This window comes from Salvelinus sp. IW2-2015, unplaced genomic scaffold (assembly GCF_002910315.2).
Source record: "Salvelinus sp. IW2-2015 unplaced genomic scaffold, ASM291031v2 Un_scaffold16393, whole genome shotgun sequence".
NCBI lineage: Eukaryota > Metazoa > Chordata > Actinopteri > Salmoniformes > Salmonidae > Salvelinus > Salvelinus sp. IW2-2015.
Genome location: NW_019957565.1, coordinates 1,420,367 through 1,440,634, shown reverse-complemented (window position 1 = coordinate 1,440,634; position 20,268 = coordinate 1,420,367). Strand labels below are relative to the sequence as shown.

At 42.8% G+C, this 20,268-nt stretch overlaps 1 protein-coding gene across 1 annotated transcript; it reads left to right on the top strand.

Moving 5' to 3' along the window:
• The first annotated feature begins 71 nt into the window (after nt 1-71).
• Nucleotides 72-19,998, top strand: fkbp15a (FKBP prolyl isomerase family member 15a). The gene is made up of 27 exons (XM_070442636.1): nt 72-220; nt 4,157-4,263; nt 4,574-4,643; nt 4,847-4,916; nt 5,626-5,700; nt 5,796-5,894; nt 6,521-6,670; nt 9,616-9,684; nt 9,964-10,107; nt 10,258-10,397; nt 10,499-10,547; nt 10,686-10,817; nt 11,052-11,133; nt 11,227-11,327; nt 11,462-11,540; nt 11,650-11,759; nt 11,970-12,071; nt 12,282-12,376; nt 12,540-12,776; nt 16,696-16,798; nt 16,896-17,067; nt 17,243-17,379; nt 17,736-17,873; nt 18,052-18,174; nt 18,275-18,370; nt 18,774-18,881; nt 19,094-19,998. Exons 1-27 carry the CDS (start codon nt 174-176, stop codon nt 19,469-19,471), a joined length of 3,213 nt encoding a protein of 1,070 aa, XP_070298737.1. The 5' UTR covers nt 72-173; the 3' UTR covers nt 19,472-19,998.
• The last annotated feature ends 270 nt before the right edge of the window (nt 19,999-20,268 follow it).

Sequence of the window (20,268 nt, the reverse complement as noted above, 5' to 3'; positions counted from 1 at the left end):
GCTGTTTTACGACAGTAAGTTGACTAGTCAGCTGAGGCCATTCTACATGAAATGAAGGATGGAGGCGTGTTTGAAGTTTATCCCTTGAACGTGTTGTTTGTGTGTGATGTTTCGCTAGACATAAAATACCCCTGTATTTTTCTATTCGAAAGGTACGACACAGACTTCTAGACATGTTTTGCGGTTATCAAGAAGGGGATTTTCTGTTGCCTAACGGCGGGTGAGTTTACAGAGAAAAAGTAAATGCATGTGCAGTTTTTTTTTATTAGTTTGCGAAGCGCATTGTCTTTTGATTGGATCATTCTTCATACACTGAGAAGAGGGAAAAGTCATGTTTTTCATTGTTTACAAACGTTTACAATGTCTTACAATGTAACTAACAGTATCAACGTTTATTAGGCTACAGACTATATTTAGAGATGCATGAAAACAATTCAAATAATTGAAAAGTAGTGCTGCAAGCCTAAAAATAATATAGAATTAAATTGTGATTTCGATATATATTTCATCTTCCTCCCAAATTGTGTTGCAGTCCTTAACCACGTGCATTGGATAAATCTTAACTAGAATTTGTGAGTCTGGAGATAAGTGGCTATGTTGAAACAGTGGTGCCCTATGGACTCAATCAAAGGTGGCATTATTGAATTTGGGGAAACTCATTTGGTGGAATGTGTGAGAGCCTCATAGCTTGGGTAGACTAAACAAACCTCCACTAAAATATGTGGTGTATAATGTTTGTTACTACTAGCCTATACGTGTTCTTCCAAGAAGTGTCAACAGTGTTTCCCTCCAAATATTTCCAAGCGGAGTGCAATAAAAGCCACCACATCAACATCTAGGGCGTCCTTTTAAAACAAAAACCATTCAATTTAAACCAATGGATTATGTAAGGGATAATCAACAAGGGACTCTGGGAAAATAATGAACTCATAGCCCCTCGTTGATTATCGCTTACTTGGGATGTGACAGAGCTAGGCTGAGAAGCCTGTCCCACCTATGCAATGGTAGGGAAAACAATGAATGGGAATATACCAATTAGACCACCTATGCTTTCTAACAATGTTTTGGGGTATGGCACCATAGCAGCATGGACCATACTGCTATATGGTCCCTATATGGGACCATGAGGAGGAGAGAGAGACCTGGCAGGGCACACAATCTGTTTGCCAGCCAGCTCCTCTCCTACCTGCCCTCCCCTTCTCGGTGTCTTCTTCTTCTGGCACAGGGCCTCTGTCAGAAGCTACAAACGGGTGAAAATGTCTGCAGTGTGGCATACTGACTACCTGTGGTGGGAGTTCCATGGGTCAGTATGTTCTGTGTTCTTTGAGAGAGAACCTAACCTCATCCCTAGGCTATTGTGCACAGAGGTCTGGAGTGTGAGACTAGAGATAACCTATCCGGTAAGTAAAGATGGGGTGACTGGCTGTTTGTCTATTGGTTGAGTGTTGAGTTTATTTAACCAAAGGTTCACTGCTTTGAGTGCTGCTGTAGTTAAAAATATGTTTTAGCTTTCTTGAGGAAGGGGCCACCAAGGGTGGGTTTAATACATGTCATGGGATGCTGATCTCTATAGAGAGTGGATAGGCTTGCCTGGGGATGTCATGTTTATGTCATGTGGGTCTGATGTTCCCTCCTAGTAATGCACTTTTATATTGCATTTAGCACAGAGGGTGAGGAAAGGTTATATTTTGAAGAATGTCAGTAGTGTTTTTCTCTTTTCTAATCTTTGGAATATGTGGAAAATGTTTTGCATAGTAGAGATCATGTTCATTTGTAGCCTATTGTCTTGTAGCGCATCACATTATACCAGAAAAGACTTGTTCAACTTTCATGCAAACATTCATGCTGGGCACTGACTGTCTATGATATTTTATGTTGCTCTGGATAATATTGGCTTCTAATCGAAATGTAATGTGAGCGAATTGAATCAATCACCTAAGCAAACAACTAGAAAGCTATGCTGTCTCTTCTCTCTACCCCGGGAAGTAAGGTTAGGATGATAGGCAAGCTGTGATAGAATTGTTTACATCCAAACAGATACTAAGTGACTGAATGGTGATGATACAAATCATGATACAAGTATTTAACCCTGTGTTGATGCCATCATCGTCTCTGCTACCTCTTCATTGGGCTGTGAGTGGATTGCATTGTTTCGACTAGATTGTGTCATTCCAAGCTACGCGTTGTGATGAAGTGATCAAAACATACTCATGCTTGTGTAAGTTCCCATACATGCACATACATTGTGTGTTCGTGCGTGCATTTGCACACGCACACTAAAACTTGTATGTATTGTTGCCATACACATATGGTCAGTTCCATGTAAATTAACCCATGAGTACCAGCATGTCTTAATGGGCCCATGAGCACCAACATGACTTAATGGACCCATGAGCACCAACATGACTTAATGGACCCATGAGCACCAACATGTGAAGTTCATAGGAGAATGTCAAATGAAAGCTAAGAGACTCGTTCTGAGAAGTTTTAAGGCATACACATGCATTTTTCAACCATTATCCATCCCCAAAAAATTTAATTAGGAAAGACTTTGATTTGTGGTCAAACAGATGGAAAAGGGGTCTCAGAAAACATCTACCAGGAAACGGTCTGAAAAGGTATTAGAAATGCATCCAAACACAATGTTGAGGTGAAGACCCCTGCCAGCTAATATCAACACTTCTATTTAGTTTTGGTGAAATTATTCTGCCTTCTGTAAGTTTAAGAAACATTGCCTTGTGCCTTGAAATTCTGTTACTGAAAATACACATACAGACATCGTGAGTGGCGCAGCGGTCTAAGGCAGTGCTTGAGGCATAACTACAGACCCGGGTTAGATCCCAGTCTGTGTCATAACTGGCCGTGACCGGGAGTCCCATAGGGTTGCGCACAATTGGCCCAGCGTCCGGGTTTGGCCGGGGGGGCTTTACTTCACTCATCTCGCTTTAGCTACTCCTTGTGGCGGGCCAGGTGCCTTTTTAGGCTGACTTCGGTTGTGTGGTGGCATATTTCTGCTTTACCAAATGAGGAGAGTTACAAACTACACACCAGTCAGAGTCATACTTAAACAACATCTTTAATAATAATAAGCTTTGCAATAGCATTTTTTGACTTTCAATGATGCGCTATCTCTAATGAACCATTGAAAAGTACCAACAGAAAAGTACAAAGATCTTTTATAGCCAAGATACACCCCTCTCAACTTACACTGACGAACCACAGATCTTAGGTACAGTTCACAAAGGTTAAGATTTGTATGAAAGATATCTATAAAACATAGCAGACAGTTACTGCTGTTTCAACAGTTTTCATTGTAAAGACCAGTGTCTGGCCCCCTTACTCCAAAAGGGAACCGTCTCTCCCTGGTACAGCATAGAACAGAACCATTAGCTCATGTTCTCTGGAATGCTCTTTAGGTTTTATCACCCAAAGGATGCATGTTTTGTACAGATTTCGGTCTTTTCACTCTGTCAATTAGGTTAGTATTGTGGAGTAACCTTACTGCTTGACTGAGGGACCTTACATATAGTTTTATGTGTAGGGTACAGAGATGAGGTAGTCATTAAAAAATCATGTCAAACACTATTATTTCACACAGTGAGTCCATGCAATTTATTATGACTTGTTAAGCAAGGTCTTACTCCTGAATTCTAGGCTTGCCATGACAAAGGGGTTGATTTCTTATTGACTCAAGACGTTGTTATTGACTCAAATTTTTATTCATTTGGAAAAACATCATTCCACTTTGCCATAATGGGCTATTGTGTGTAGGCCAGTGACAATTTTTTTTCTTCTAAATGTAATAAATTAAATTCAGGCTGTGACACGACTAAATGTGAAAAGGGATGTGAATACTTTCTGAAGGCACTGTACATGGATTTAACAAAGTTTTGGAAAAAGGTGGACTTGTAAAAAATAAAATAAAAACTGTTACCAAACTTTGCATCTGCCTAGTTCTTCCAGTAAATGTGTTTCTGTAAAATGTTCTGTGTAAATAGTTAAAAGTATTCCTTGTGCATAGTTGTATAGTTTGTTAAACTTTTTAATTCAACGGTTTTTGTTTGGCATACATTTTAAAGTGAAAAATCAGTCTCAGTGCAATTCTGATATTTTGTAATTACCCATATACAGTATCATTGTGTTTGTGTGTTGACAGAGCAAAGCTAGCCTCTCTCTTTGATCTGGATCAGGCTGCCAGTCAGGGCAACGAGTCCTTCCAGTTCAGAGCCCCCAAACAACCGAAGAAAACCCCCACCGCTCTGAGTAAGACAAGTCTGAGGCCCTGTTTAAACACTGGTGAAATCCATTCCATCCTTCCTTCCTCCCTTTGACGTAAACACTGATCCGACATGATTGGATAGATGAAAGTTATGACTCCTAGACAGCAGGAAGGATGCATTTCTTCAGTATTGTGGCTTGTAACGTTTAAACAGACTTCAGACCACGTGTAAACGCTAATGCAATTCTTCCAATCCATACATTAATGGATTGGTGCAAAAGTTCACGTTATGGAAGTGTTTGAATATGGTCTGCCTGTTTTGTTTTTTTGTTAACTCTGTGTGTGTTTTCAAAGGCCCATCTCCTCAAAAGCCTGCATCAACTCCTTCTGTCCTTTTGGCTACTGCTGTTCATGCATTCCGCTTGTGAGTATGTCCACCAACAAGCACCTGAAATCCATATCACTAGATAGAGTTGATATGTCTCTCTCAGAGTTGAATGTGTATGTGAGTATGTCCATTACTAGTGTGCTTGAGGTGGTGCGTGCGTGCGTGAGAGCATATGCGTGTGTTTGTTGTTGTGTTCACAGGTCCTGTTTGATCTTGTCGTCATGGTTTTGTGTTTGCAGTGTGAATGGCCAGTACACAAAACAGGGGAAGGTGGGCGCTGCTATCCTGGGAAATCATCCAACCAGAGAGGTACTTGAGCTGTGAAGGATATGTAAAACTGGTGTCCGTTAAGAATAAACAAAGTCCAGGTGACGTGAAAAGGAAGTCTCCATCTCTACACATTCAGTGCTTGGACTGAAATGGGTGCTGGTACTCATTTTGAGTGCTGTTTTTATTTTGGTGCTGGAACTCTGCAATGTTTTTTAAGTGAATATTCTATAAGAGGTGCCGGAACTCAAGCAGTAGAACATTTGAGGTGCTTGTGAGCTCCGCCCCAAGTCATGCACTGTTTACATTTAATCATATGATTTTCCAACTCAATTAATGCAGGGTCATGTATTCTGCTCTAACCACTTAATAAGAAATATGTGACTCAGTTAATTGTATGATCTTGAGATACTCTAGGCTGTTTTAGTGTAGGGTGAAAAAGGCTCATGATAAATTGTTTTAATAAGTCTTGATACAGTAATAAATCTATGGCAAGAGTTTTAGCCACATTTTAAATTGAGTTTGTTTACAAATCTACTACACTTGATCATAACCAAAAGGTAGAAAAGTGATACAAACTATTGCATAAAAAGATTGTGTAAAACATAATGTAAACCTGCCTTTGTAACTACCACATAAATACATGTTATTGTAAAGTGGGACCCAAGTTTATTCTGTTCATGCACACATCAAGTTTGTTTGCCTAGTCATTTGTCTGTCTTTTTCATCTCGTCTTGATTGTTTTCTTCAGTACATGATCCTGCTTTATGGAAGCCAACAGAAACCAATCACAACTGCCAAGATCCATCTAGGATTCATCTTCACAGTGAGTAGTACATCTTCCCATGATGTGTACATGCTTGTGCAGTTTTAACTGTGTGGGTGTGTTTTACCTAGACTATATCTGATTTGACTTCTCAGGTTCAGCCAGGTAACTATGGAACATTCTACGATGACCTGAGGCACAACTGGTCCCTGATGTTTGACTCTGAGAAAGCTGGAGTGGACTTTTGCAAAGAGGTGAACGACGGAAGTATTTTTTTTTCTCATACTAGACAGATATACACGGAGTGTACAAAACATTAAGAATGCTTTCCTAATATTGAGTTGCACCCCACCCCCTTTGACCCTCAAAACAGCCTCAATTCGTCAGGGCATGAACTCTACAAGGTGTCAAAAGCGTTCCACAGGGATGCTGGCCCATGTTGACTCCAATGCTTCCCACAATTGTGTCAAGTTGGCTGGATATCCTTTGGGTGGTGGACCATTCACAGGAAACTGTTGAGCATGAACAACCCAGCAGCATTGCAATTCTTGACACAAACCGGTGCGTCTGGCATCTACAACCATACCCCGTTCAAAGGCACTTAACTTGTCTCAAGGCTTAAAAATCCTTCTTTAACATGTCTCCCCTTCATCTACACTGATTTGAAGAGGATTTAACAAGTGACATCAATAAGGGATCTTAGCTGTCACCTGGATTCATGTGTGCATAATGATTTGTACACTGTGTATATAGATCTCTATATATGGCTCTGGAAAAACAGATGGATGGACACATGGATAGTTTGTTTTATTGAGTTATTTGCACACAGTAAAAATCCATTGACTTGTTTTAATGTTTAAACCTTTACCCACCATTACAGCTGTGTGTGGCCAGATGGAACAGTGAGACCACTGTAGATACACTACTGACCCAGGACCTGCTGTTAGGAGAGGGACAGGCGGTGGACTATGGTGACACGGTAGAGGTGGCCTTCACAGGCTGGCTTCTACAGAATCACAACATCGGACAGGTGACAAATAACTCTGAATACAGCCAAAATAATTGTGCTGTATTCAGAGAAAATCAACTGGTTCTGACAAAATCAACTGCTTGTGACTAAATGAATAAAGGCTCAGAAAAGCTCAGAGCATTGGGCAATTTGATTTGTGGCTTTATAATTTATTTATTTTTTAAATGCAAAAGATCAGAAGATATTCAAACATTGACAATATACTGATATTCTAGATGCTGGATCCTATATTTCCACAATGCACCCTTCCTCGTACGGTGCTCATTAGTTTACCTAATGAGCATCGTGCTGGCAGAAATTATGACTCAAACTTCCTGACCAGTAGCTTAGCCTAGTATGGTCCTATACTCGTCATGTCAAACAGACTGACAAATGCTGATAATAATGAGAATAACCACTCCATTGTACAATTTGGGAATTTAAGTCTGACTTTGAATGTAGAGATGATCAGAGGGAAGATTTCACCATCAGGATTAGGATTTGGGCCAAGGTATGGATAGAGCGTCTCTGAAGTTACAGTCAGTGAAAGAGTAGATATGAGACCAGGCCCCCACATCATAAAAGGAGACCTGACCCTCCTCACAATCCATAAACACCCCCGCCTTCTGTGGTGTGTCTCTCAGAAAGATGGGGACAGGGTAGGGTGTCACTGGCTTTGTACTCACACCCATACCTCTGCATAGTCCAGTATCCATTCTGAGGCCTTGGTGTTATATCCCTCTTCCTGTTGACAGACTCACTGTCTACTCCTAAATCCTACTCAGTATTGCCCGTAACCATAACCTCATAGTAAAATCTCCCTGAAGAGAACCCCTCAATTCCAAGGACATTGACAAAATAATCAAACCTCTCTGGGTAGTTTGGGAGATCATGTTCTTTGCCTCTGTTTTTCATTTGCTTCCCATCCTAGACAGGATGAGGTAAGGAGGTGCTGTATCAGGGTCCAGGGTCACATCTACTGCTGAAACCCCCTCCAGCTCAACATCACCAAACCTCTTCACTTCACTCACAAGTGTCTCCTCCAGCACACAGCTCTCCTCACAGTCCCCAGACACAGATCACTGTGAACACTGATCTCAGACCAGTCCTTGGTGGGTGGAGGGCTGCACAGGGATGGGAACCTCTGGAGGAGTTGAAGGTGGCCCTGAGTGTGTGAGAGCTGTTCCAGCTCATTGCTTCTCCTCTGTAGCTCAGTGATTTCCTGCTCCAGCTCTTTAATGAGCCCTTCAGCTTGCCTCTGCTGCTTTCTGCCTCTCCTCAATCACCTCAATGATTTCTACCTGGCTTCTCTCAATGGAGCGCACCAGGGCAGTGAAGACCTGCACGTTGTCTCTTTCCATTTCTCTTGCTGAGATATGAGTGTTTGATCTCCTCAACCTTACTCTATCTTGTAAGCATCTTCTGGTCTACCTCTGCCATAACCTTTCCTAGTTTAGCCATTTTCTCTCTATACTCTTCTCTAGAGGGACAGTGTCATGTGGTCTGTTTTCAAGCAAAACACACGCAGACATGTCTGGTCACTTCAACAGAACAGATCCAGGAGTCTCTCATGCTTCTTACGCATCCTGTCTTCCAGGTTCTCCACAGGGTCGATCAGCTTGTCTCTTTTAACCGGTGACTCTCTGAGGCTTCAAGTGAGTCTCACGGAAAGATGTCAGACACCAGGCAGGACTTCAGGGACTTGAGCGTTGTCCCAGTACAGATGTCACAGGAAACTTCTAGGGGTTGAGCAGGGCTTTGGGCTGGGCCTTGGTCTAGGCTTGGTGGCTTTCCCTTGAACTGACTTCCTGAACTGAGTAGCCATCTCAGAAATGAGAGTATTGATGCAAAGCTCCGGTTTCCTGTCGAATTTCTCCAAACACATGGGACGCCGGCAAGGGTCACTAGTATCCCAGTACTCTTTGATACAGGCCATGCAGAAGTTGTCCACATGGAATGGTTACTGGCTCAGTGAACACATGCAGACAGATGGAGCACAGGAAGTGCTCCTCAGACAGCAGACTGCCGGAGGCGGCCATATCTAAACTGAAGGTGAAACCATTATCAGTCAGTTCGAGATCATTTCAGTTTGAGTCAACATGGTACGATGTTGCGATCCCTATGTGATCGTAACAAATCGTGACACATGGATCCTAACCAATTGTAAAGCATGGTTTTACCTTTACAGGGCAACATTGTGCACATCCTTAGATATTCATATTATGGGTCTTCATTGCCAAAACCACAAAATGCTATAGAACAGAGCGATGGGGCTGGAGAAATTTAACCACCTAATTATATCTACTATATGGAGAAAAAAAACAAAAGGACAAGGTCAACATGATAGTTTCTAGAAAATTTGAAGCTGTACATTAATGTATGTTTATGACATAGCTTACAAACAATGGAGTAAAGCAACCTTATATTTTGGGTTATGATCGAGTTATCATGAATCAGCGGCCATAATGTATATAATTCATGATTAAAAAAATAGCTGTGTATATCACAGGGCCTTAAACATATGCAGCAAGCAATAGAGTTTGGAAAAATCCGTCTCACCTCTGTTGGGAATGTCTCTGTGCTTTCAAGAGGCCCAGATGAGGCCCAGATAAGGCTGACCCTAGTAAATGTTTTATCAGAGAGGAATAGAGGAGGCCTAGTTAAATCTTTAGATTTACTTCTTTGAAGTGATGTTTAATAGAACATTGTTGTCCCCACCCACTTTTCTCTTCCTTGAGCACTTAACCCTTTACATGGCTGAACTCTCTCCCACCTTGTTTACTATTGTCTGGAGAGAGTCTAAAGGGCATGGATTTTACAACAAGAATTGTAGGTTGTTTTTTTTCAGTGAATGCGTTTGTATGACTGTCCTCTTTCTCTCACTCACTTATCCTCTTCACAGTGCATGTCAATGCCAATTTGATCACCATTCAGCTGAATGTATTATATTGTTTTCTGTGTGTCAGATGTTTGACTCCAACGTGGGCAAAGACAAGCTGCTGAGAGTGAAACTTGGCACCGGTAAAGCCATTAAGGTAGGTTGTAGACCAGGCTGGTGGGAGGAGCTATAGGAAGACGGGCTCAATGTAATGGAACGTATGGAAACCACCTGTTTGACTCCATTCCATTTATTCCATTCCAGCCATTACAATGAGCCCATCCTCCTATACCTCTATCCACCAGCCTCCACTGGTGTGGTGGTCAACTCAGCAATATGACATCACAACACATAGTGAGGCAACTTCATGCTTACAGAAAAAAACAAATATAGAAGAATGTGATGTTTCTCTCTCTCCTATCTCTCACTCTTTTAGGGATTGGAGGACGGGATGGTAGGGATGCAGAAAACTGGGCGTCGCTTCCATATTGTGCCCCCCACCCTAAGCTATGGGTCAAAGGGCATCCCCAACCGCGTCCCCTCCTCCAGCACACTGGTCTACAATGTGGAGATCCGCCGGGTGGGCGCACACACACACTCACACATTCAGTTTCAAACGTCAAACAGTATCTCACTGTAGCCACATGGAACTGTTTGTGTACCGAAGCTAGAGGGCGTAATTGGCTAAAGATGGCTGTCTAGATGTTCTAACTCTGTGTGGTGTATTTAGGTGAAGTTTGCTAAGGACAGTGGGTCGGAGCGACAGAATGGGGGATTAACCACCAACTCCCCCTCCCCAAGTGTGGACAGTCTGGGCTTTGGGATGTCCCCTCAGTCTCAGCCCCCCACCTCTATCCCAGCAGAGCCCAGGTATGTACCACTACCTTCACTGTTCCTCAGTGGGGGAGTTAGGAGGGTTTTTTATTTGGAGGTCAGATGGCAGGTTAACTCTTTGACTTTTCTGCCAACAGGGGAAAGCCTCTGAATGTGAAACCCAATTCAATAAATGAGCAACTGATGGTGAGTGTTATTTTCATTTAGTTTAACTTCTTTGCATGCTTACACACACACATTTTCACTCACATTTGCGCACACAAACTCACTCACTCACAGTCAAACAGACACAATCTCTCTCAAACACTATTATCTTACATACAGCAGCCGGATACAGCCAAAGCCAAGTTGATCTCTCATATGGCCAAGATGGGTCAGCCCATGCTGCCCTTCCCAACAGAAGCCATCTCCGCCCAGCCAGACCACAGTGACTCCAAGACAGAGGTGGGCTCCATAGTGAGTCTGTCTGTGTGTCTGTCTGTGTGTGTGTGTGTGCCTTCTGTTCTGTATGGAATTGTGCATTCCCACAATTCCAGTTTTTGACCAAGTTAATGCTTTTATTTTGGAACCTGTTTGCCAGGTATGCTGGAAAAGGAGTACAACCTACAAACCTTTGTCATGTTTGACACCCATGACTGTGCCACTGACCTGTTAATATTCTTCTGTGTCTGTATCTGTGTCACCCTGCAGGACCCAAGTGAATCTCACCCTTCACATCACTGTCTGCTCCCCCAGCCAGTCCAGATGTCAGCTGCACCCCCTGTCCATGCAGGTAAGACCTCTAGTTCAGTGTCCATTTACATCCATATGTTTGGTAGATCCACCAGTCATTTGCTTATATTCAGGGTTATATTTTCTGTTTCAGTGCCTGAGGTCGTTGTGCCAACTGCTGCCCAGCAACCAGTGTTTATGGAGACAGTGGTCCCACAGGCTGTGGACTGTGGTGGAAGCAGTCATGCCTTCCAGGTATTGAATTTTAATTGAATAACCAATATTGATCTCCAAAGGGTAAATTTGAAATGATCCAATATGCTTATCCCCCCCCCCCCCCCCCCCCGCCCCCCCATTTAACGAGTACTTTGGTACTACTCCATTCACAGCCATACCCATCCTTTCAGTCTGCCTTTGGTCCGTCCTACCTTGGTCAGTTCCACCCTCATCATGCAGTTTCATACCAGGGTAATGAAAATACAATTTTCACGGTCACCTTGTCTAAGTGCAGTATGGCAGACATACTATTGTAATATGTTTTCAAGCTTTTATCTAAAACCACATTTGACCCGTCTAGCACCTAGTGACGTCACTTCCTTGTTGATGACGGAGGTGCGACAGCACAACACTGAGATCGGACAGGCTGTGGGGAAAGTGGCAGATAAAATCAATCTGTTGGTCTCCAAGGTCAGCAGTGGACTTGTTTATTGTTCTGGTAACACTTTCTTGTATTGCATTGTTTTGCGTAAGTATGTATGACCTCCTCGTCATTTCTTTTAATGTCATAATGATCCTGTCAAACTGAGACATTATAAGGGCTCATAGCCTCATACATGCTTGTAACAAGTAATAAAGCATTGTAACAGTTTTAAGTCATGTTAACATATTTTATACCAGGTGGATGAGCTCCAGAAGCATGGTGGCGGCAACTCTCTGGGTCTGTCCTCGGTGTCCATGGAAACAGCCATGATCCTGCACAACATCCAGAGAATCACCCAGGTCAGTCAACTGTCCCACTAATCTACAGTGTCCTCCTCCTTTTCTGCTCTCCCTCATTCTGCACTGGTCTGGGAAAAAAAAAAAATATTGTCCTGGTCTGCCACCCTTAACTGCACTGGTGTGGGGAAGAGTAGGACTGGTGAAAGCAATTACCTGATAGGCATTGACCATTGCATGGAACGACATAACTTCTCCATTTGGGTTCCACAGGAGAACTTGTTTCTAAAGGAGATGGTTTTGGAGAAGAGCACCCGAGTGGAGGAGCAGAACTGGAAGGTCAGAGAACTCCTCGAGCAGAACCAGAGGTCTGTGTGTACTGTACTGTGTGTGTGTGTTGTGACGGCCCTGAATATTTCTGAGCCGTCACACACACATATTTCTGAACCGTCTCAGTGCTTCTCCTTCTAATAGGGCGCTTCCCCTTTAATTCCCAATTAAATAGCCAGCATCAGCTGCGCAAAGGTGAAGTTGTGATCGAGACATGAATGAGGATGTGTACTACCTTCAGTTCATGAAACTTCGCTATTACGTTTGTTTGTTGCCTTGCAGTGTGTTTTGTAGCCTTAAAACGAGTTTACCCAGGATTGGATCCACTCTGTGCGTCTGTGGACTACAACTCTCCGTTGGTTTTCGGGGCCTTTTCTCCGCTGGAGATCTGTTGGCGGATTGTCTGACTGACCGACTGACTACAACTTTTTGTACACGGTATTTCATTTGTTTGGGGTGATGNTAAAGTTGATTGGGGCACCACCAGTACAGAGCTTGCTCAGGAATGGCAGCAGGCAGGTATGAGTGCATCTGCACGCACAGTGAGGTGAAGACTTTTGGAGAATGGCCTGGTGTCAAGAAGGGCARCCAAGAAGCCACTTCTCTCCAGGAAAAACATCAGGGACAGACTGATATTCTGCAAAAGGTACAGGGATTGGACTGCTGAGGACTGGGGTAAAGTCATTTTCTCTGATGAATCCCCTTTCTGATTGTTGGGGGCATCCAGAAAAAAGCTTGTCCGGAGAAGACAAGGTGAGCGCTACCATCAGTCCTGTGTCATGCTAACAGTAAAGCATCAGGGAGGGGACAGGGGACCATGGTGCTCACCCATAATGATCTCCTGGCCTACAGGGGCCATAATGAGCATGCCTAGCCTGGACCACTGCCTGTTCCATCAATCACATGTATTTTATAAAGCTCTTTTTACATTAGCAGTTGTCACAAATTGCTTATACAGATACTCAGCCTAAAACCCCAAAGAGCAAGCAATGCAGATGTAGAAGCACAGTGGCTAGGAAAAACTCCTTAGAAAGGCAGGAACCTGGAAAAAACCTAGCAATGAACCAGGCTCCAAGGGGTGGCCAGTCCTCTTCTGGCTGTGCCAGGAGGAGATTATTAGAGTACATAACCGTTAAAGCCAGATCGTTCTTCAAGATGTTCAAACGTTTAAAGATGATGAGCAGGGTCAAATAATAATCACAGTGGATTTCAAATCAAATAAAAGTTTACTGGTCGCATACACAGTTAAGCAGATGTTATAGCGGGTGCAGCGAAATGCTTGTGTTACCAGCTCCTAACAATGCAGTGCACAAATAATAATCAAAAACAGAAAAACAAGAAACCACGAATGCCAAGACAAGTCCCGTTAACAACCCAAATAACACTGTATCTGTAATCCAAATGCAATCTATGCGTATATACAGCAAAAATATATACTAAGAATGATATGTACAGCAGTAGATACTGTATTTAACAGTAAGCGATGGCATGAATCCAGTATATAAATACAGGCAGTGTATATAAAAAGTGTAACAAAAATGCACACACACAATCCATGTCTCAATTATCTCAAGGCTTCAAAATCCTTCCTTAACCTGTCTCGTCCCCTTCATCTACACTGACTGAAGTGGATTTAACAGATGACATCAATACGGGATCATAGCTTTCACCTGGATTCACCTGGTCAGCCTATGTCATGGAAAGAGCAGGTGTTCCTAATGTTTTGAATACTCAGTGTATCACAGGAGGTTGGTGTCACCTTAACTGGGGAGGAAAGGCTTCTAGTAATGGCTGGAGAGGAATCGGTAGAATGGTATCAAACACAAGGTTTCTATGTGTTTGATACCATTCCATTTACGCCGTTCCAGTCATTATTATGAGCCGTCCTCCCCTCAGCAGCCTCCACTGCAGTGTGTTTTTGACTTTATGCATGTTTGCATTTGTCTGTCTGTGAAAGGCACAGTCACCCATACCTTATTTTTGCCAACTTATCAACACAACTTGAGTATCTTCAAAGGTCAAATGTACATTTTGTCATGCTTTTCTCTTGTATGTTTTATTGTCTATTAGCAATGCAATATTCATGTGTTTCAGTGTCTATGACTGCCATGTGGAGATTATTAAAAACTTGAACTTGTCTGTCTTTGTCTGTTTTACTAACTCATTTCCCCTCCATATTCCTTCTTTCCTGGATGAAATATTAGCCATGGCTAGCTGTCACAGTCATTCACTGATGAAACTTAGTCTCCCCTTGGTTGCAATAGAATGTAACATCTAAGTGAGTGTGACGGAGGCAAATGGCTAAACTTGTCAAAAATTAAGGATTACAGACAAACCACGTTTCCATCCAGTTATTAGAGTAAAGTCATACCATATTTAAAAAAAATCACAACAGCTATGATGGAAACAGGAAGTTTCGGTACAACTTTATAAATGCTGACAGACAACTTGTTCATTCTACATGGTGGGATCTTTTAGTGTCGGTAAAATTAATTATGCCAGAAATGGCGGTGGAAACGCCTTAATTCGCAAATATTAATATAATAACCATCATATCGACATAAACTTGGAGTAACGCGATGATCCTCCTCCCACTATGACTCTGGAAACCATGCAGTTTATTAGGCTACAGTTTAAATCAATTATGAACTTCACAGGGTAGTGAAAGTGCATTGTGATCTTGATGCCCATTTCCAATTAATATCAAGGGTCTTATTCTGGTGACAGCTGTTTGACAAATAAAAATATTCTTGCTCTTATCAGTAATAATCTCATCATGTGGACTAAGGGTGTCAGTCAAACTCATTCCATGGAGGGCCTAGTGTCTGCGGGTTTTTGTTTTTTCCTTTCAATTAAGACCTAGACAACTAGGTGAGGAGAGTTCTTTACTAATTAGTGACCTTAATTCATCAACCAAAAGCAAGGGAGGAGCAAAAACCCGCAGACACTCGGCCATCTATGGAATAAGTTTGACACATGATGTAGACTATACCCGCACAAAGTACTAGCACTGTATCGGTTGTTGGCTGGAGCTCATGTGCGAAGACCAGAGTAGGCACATTTGCTATTTAAGGCAACAGTTTGTGACAAAATGATCCATAGAGTTGGAAATGCGATGGAAACATATTGAACTTTAGATTTGTATTTTGGTACATGAAAACTTAGTTGAAAAAGTACATTTTGTGTGCACTACGTCATCACGCACTGAACTTCTGCAGAATTATGCATTTCTTACAGAGAAATTATAAACAAATGTACATTTTGTCTCGGGAACAGGAGTGGAGAAATATGATTTCTTTCTTTCAGCATCTTTAGAGAAAATGCAAATGCACTTTGTCATGACGTTGGCCTGTGGGTAAGGTTTATGACCCCCCCCCATAAATACCTTTCTCCCTTCCGTCTCTCTCTGACTCTACTGAAGGACTCTTGAAGAGCCTTTGTTAAACATAGAGAGTCTGGGAACATCAAACAAGTGGGGGGAAAGGAACCATATTTCGGTAATAGAACCAGTTGAAAACATGCGTTGGTACTTAATGAATATGATGTCAGTTCGGTTGTCATCTGAGACATTATGACTGATGACAGGACGACATAAACTGTATCTGGGAAAGTCTACACATTCTAGTTATCAGATTCACATGGAATTGTTGTGCAATTTAAATGTTTCAATATGAAACTATCTGTGAAAAGATTAAATGAAATATATTACAATTCATACATATCACAGTCAATTTATTTATAATTTCCCAAGGAAAAGGTTTGGAAACCAAAGTTGAATAAAATAAACATACACATAGTTTACATGTACACACATCAACACCTCAGCCTCCATATGATTCATCTCATGAGGATAATGTAGAACTCTCATTACTTACACCAATAGAAGTTTGTCGCCCTGTCCCTAGGGGTCCACCGCCCTGCAGCACCCCAAACCTAACACACCCACACTTCAGGAGCTTAGTGAAACATGTGTACTAGGCCAGAGTGACAATCCACAGGACGGTAGACCCCCAGGGCCAGGACAGAGCGGCCTAAAGAGGTATCCACCCTGACATGGGTATGTTTTCAAAACAGACTCCTTTTTGTCTTACGGTATTCAATACAAGGCCTCCACACCTTATGAAAGTCGCCTGGTATACTCTTCATCTGGTAATAAATCAAATGTAGTGGGTCATGGCATTTCTATCTTCCCATTGTGGGAGGATAACCAGCCTTCCAATTAATGTCAATGCATTTCTTAGCCGCTGTGAATGCTAGGTAAGGTTGCACAGTATTTCCAAGTAAATAAAACAACGGGAAGATAGAATGTGAATCTGTAGACATCCTGAGATAAAAAAAAAGATGGTGTGTGTGACAGGTGTATGGAGCAGAGTGGTTTACTGTTGGAACAGAGGAAAGACGTGCTGAAGACCAGCAACCAACAGGACCAGACCAGCCTGCTGGAGGCAGAGCAGGACAAGGTAGGAAAGAGCAGAGGAAACTTACTACATTCACAGTCTCAGACACACACTTAAGTCCCTCCCCCCACCTCTCTTACTGTCTCTCTCTCCATCTCAGCCGCACCTGACAGAGTACCTAGCCGCCTACTCCACCCTGGTCTCCAAGCTTCGGCTGGAGTCCTCCTCTCTGCAGCGCTCTGTCTCCTCTCTGCAGACACAGCTCAGCCAAGCCCTGCAAGACAGGGAGAGCCACTGTACTCAGTTCAGCTCATTAGAGAGACTAGTAGAAGGTACAGGACTGGCAGAACCACTGCACTTGGATCCGTTTATTAGAGAGACTACACAATTTTGAATATCTTTTGAGTTGTGTCCAGCGTGCCGGGTGGGCATGGTTTAAACTTTTGGGAATGTTCTATTGGGTCATTACACCATGCTAACTAAAGAGGTGTGTGTGCGTGCGTACAGGGCTAAGGAAGGGAGAGGGGAGGGCGCAGGCCCAGTGGCGTACAGAGAAACTGAAACGTAAAGAGATGCAGCTGAGAATCGCCAACACGGAGGAGGTGCTACAGGACCTGAGGGCTGGGAAAGGCAACCTGGACAAGGTGTGTGTCTGTGGAGACGAGCAGGCTGGACCAATGAGTATTATCAGGCTGCAATACCACTGTCCCACATGGTGCCAGTATTCTTGTAATAACTGTTTGGTATAAAAAATAATCCCCTGACATTTCTTCTACAGAATATAGTACACTTACCCAATTCTGAATATACCCCTTGTTCCCAAAGTGTGCTCACTTTCACTCACTCCCCCTCATTTATACTAATCCAATGCGTTTAATTCATTGAGTGGGAAGCGGTATAACCTCTGTCGGAGTCCCCATCACACTTCACAGAGGAGAAGGGGGGGAGAATGGGAATTGGACTTTGGTCTTGATCTTGTAACACTGTCGGTCTCTGTCAGATGCTGTCGGAGAGGAAGAGGAGGTGGCAGTGTGAGCATCAGCGTCTGTCTGAGGAGGTGGAGGAGGCGAGGAGGAGCAGCCAGAGGGAAACTGACAACCTGAGGGCCAGGAGAGGAGAAGTAGAGCAGGGGGAACAGGTATACACACACACACTCTCTCTCACACACACACGATGATCCAGACTAAATACCAGCCATATCAGTTGAAATGTTGCTACATACCCAACATTATTATTAATAATTATTTGCATGTAATTATGCTTAACATTATGTAAAGCATTAAACCTGCAGGCTTTAAACGTGTGTTTATCTAAAGGTGGTGCTGGATGTGGACTGGCAGCAGGGTGGGTATGAGAAGGAACTACATAGCCGTGAGCTAGCAGAAATCACACAGCAGAGAGACATTCTGGCCAGGACACTGTCAGAACTACAGGAACAGGTGAAGGACATACTGAGTGTGCACACTCCCTAAACATTAGGAAATGTAAACGATTCAAACAGTTGAATTCCAATGCTCTCTCGCTCTCAGTATATGGCAGCGCAGGGCAGAGACCACCAGGAAGCAGCTAGAAATGCTATTGGTTGAGCAGAAGAGGCATGCCCAGCAGCCCAATCAGGATGCAATGGCAGAACAGGTGAGTGTTCCAACATTCACCTCAGACTAGTCTGTACGTGATTGGAGTAGTGTTTCTTAATCCTGGTCCTGGGGACCCACCATTTTTAGTTTGTCCCTAGCACTATACACCTGATTCCACTAATCACCTCATCAAACCTTTAATTAGTGGAATCAGGTTTTTAGTGCTTGGGCAAAAACTAAAATGTCCCTAGGACCAGTGTGAAGAACTACAGGAGTAGAGAAAGCAGACTTTGGGTGGGGGGGACTGATTTAAAAAAAAAAAAATTTAATCTACCTTTGCTCTAACAAACTACTCCAATGAGCAACACCAAGAGAAATTAACTTCCACCTTCTATATTGCTCTCATTCCTACATCTCTCTGATCAGTGATCGTTTCAATGGTTTACATGTGTTCCCTCCAGGTGAAGAGAGTGATGAACGGAGTGTTCCATTCTCTGAGAGAGGAGTTCGGCCTGCACCAGTCATACCAAGGAAGCGATGTTCTAGGAGTCATGCTAAGCACCATCAAGGTACAGTGCAACCAATACCTGGTTTCCATTTCACATTGCCCTGCAGATAGTGAGGCTGGACCAACAGTTGATCATCGCTGCTTATGGGTGGTGCCCATGTTAATCCTTTTAACACCCATGGGTTGTCCTGCACCAGTCATTTGAATCCAGAGTATGACATTGAGCATGTTGTTAATGTAAAATATGTTGTGTTAACGCTCCCCATCCTACAGAGTGTCACCCTGGATCTGCTAACAGCTCACAATCCAGAGGAAGAAGAAAAGGTGGAAGAGGAGGAGAAATGGACAAAAGCTGTGGAGCAAAATAGGAGGGATGATGACGATAACGAGATGAATCGATCCAATGGATCAATACAAGAAAGAGAGGACAGTGGAGTTACTCAGACAGCCTGGACCTCTATTGTTAGGTCCTTGTGGTCTGAGGTTCAAGTGGAGGAAGAGTCCATCAATTCAGAAGGCCTAGAAAACAAAGCTGAAGACACACCAAGTACATCCAGAGAAGAAACGTCTTCTAAGGCTTGGACTGGCTCAGAGAATGGCCTAACGCCATCATCTCTCGTGGTTCTTACAGCCTCTCGCAGTCCAAATTGACCAATCAAAGCAGATGGAAGTTGTACCTCCCCCACCATTGTAAAAAATATTTTGGAAGCTATACAAATGCATTTATTAATGTCCACATTCGTTTTATGCCATGCTTATTATTTGTTTTAAATTTTTTTATTTAACTAGGCACGTCAGTTAAGAACACATTCGTATTTACAATGACGGCCTACCCTGGCCAAACCCCAACGACGCTGGGCAAATTGGGACCCTCAATCACGGCCGGTTGTGATACAGCCTGGAATCGAACCAGGGTCTGTAAAGACGCCTCTAGCACTGAGATGCAGTGCCTTAGACCGCTGCGCCACTCGGGAGCCCCTATTACAAACACCTTGTTTGAGTTAACAATATTAACTTTTGAAATTGAGATTTTCTTGGACAGTATAACACATTCAGTATATTTCTGTTCAGGGCAGCTAAAAAATATTTGTTTTAAAACACATCCCTACAACTTCATAAAACATGTTTTTTGTCTTGTAGTTCAGGAATTCATGTCTGAATTAAATGATCAAAACGAACTTTCACATGTTTGATTTGCGACCAGAGTACTATCAAAATGCAGTTTACATTTTATTCAAATGTCAGTGCATTAAATGACTAAGATAATGCACTGTCAAATCACAAACCAAGGAAAGGGTAGAGCAGATTTGCATAGGCTTTTTCCATCAAACTACTAGTGAAGAGAAGTGACGGTAACCGTTACTCCACGTATCCTGCAATAACATCACAAAAGTGACAACATGCATGGCATGAAATAATTCAATATAAGCAAGGCTACATGAACATGT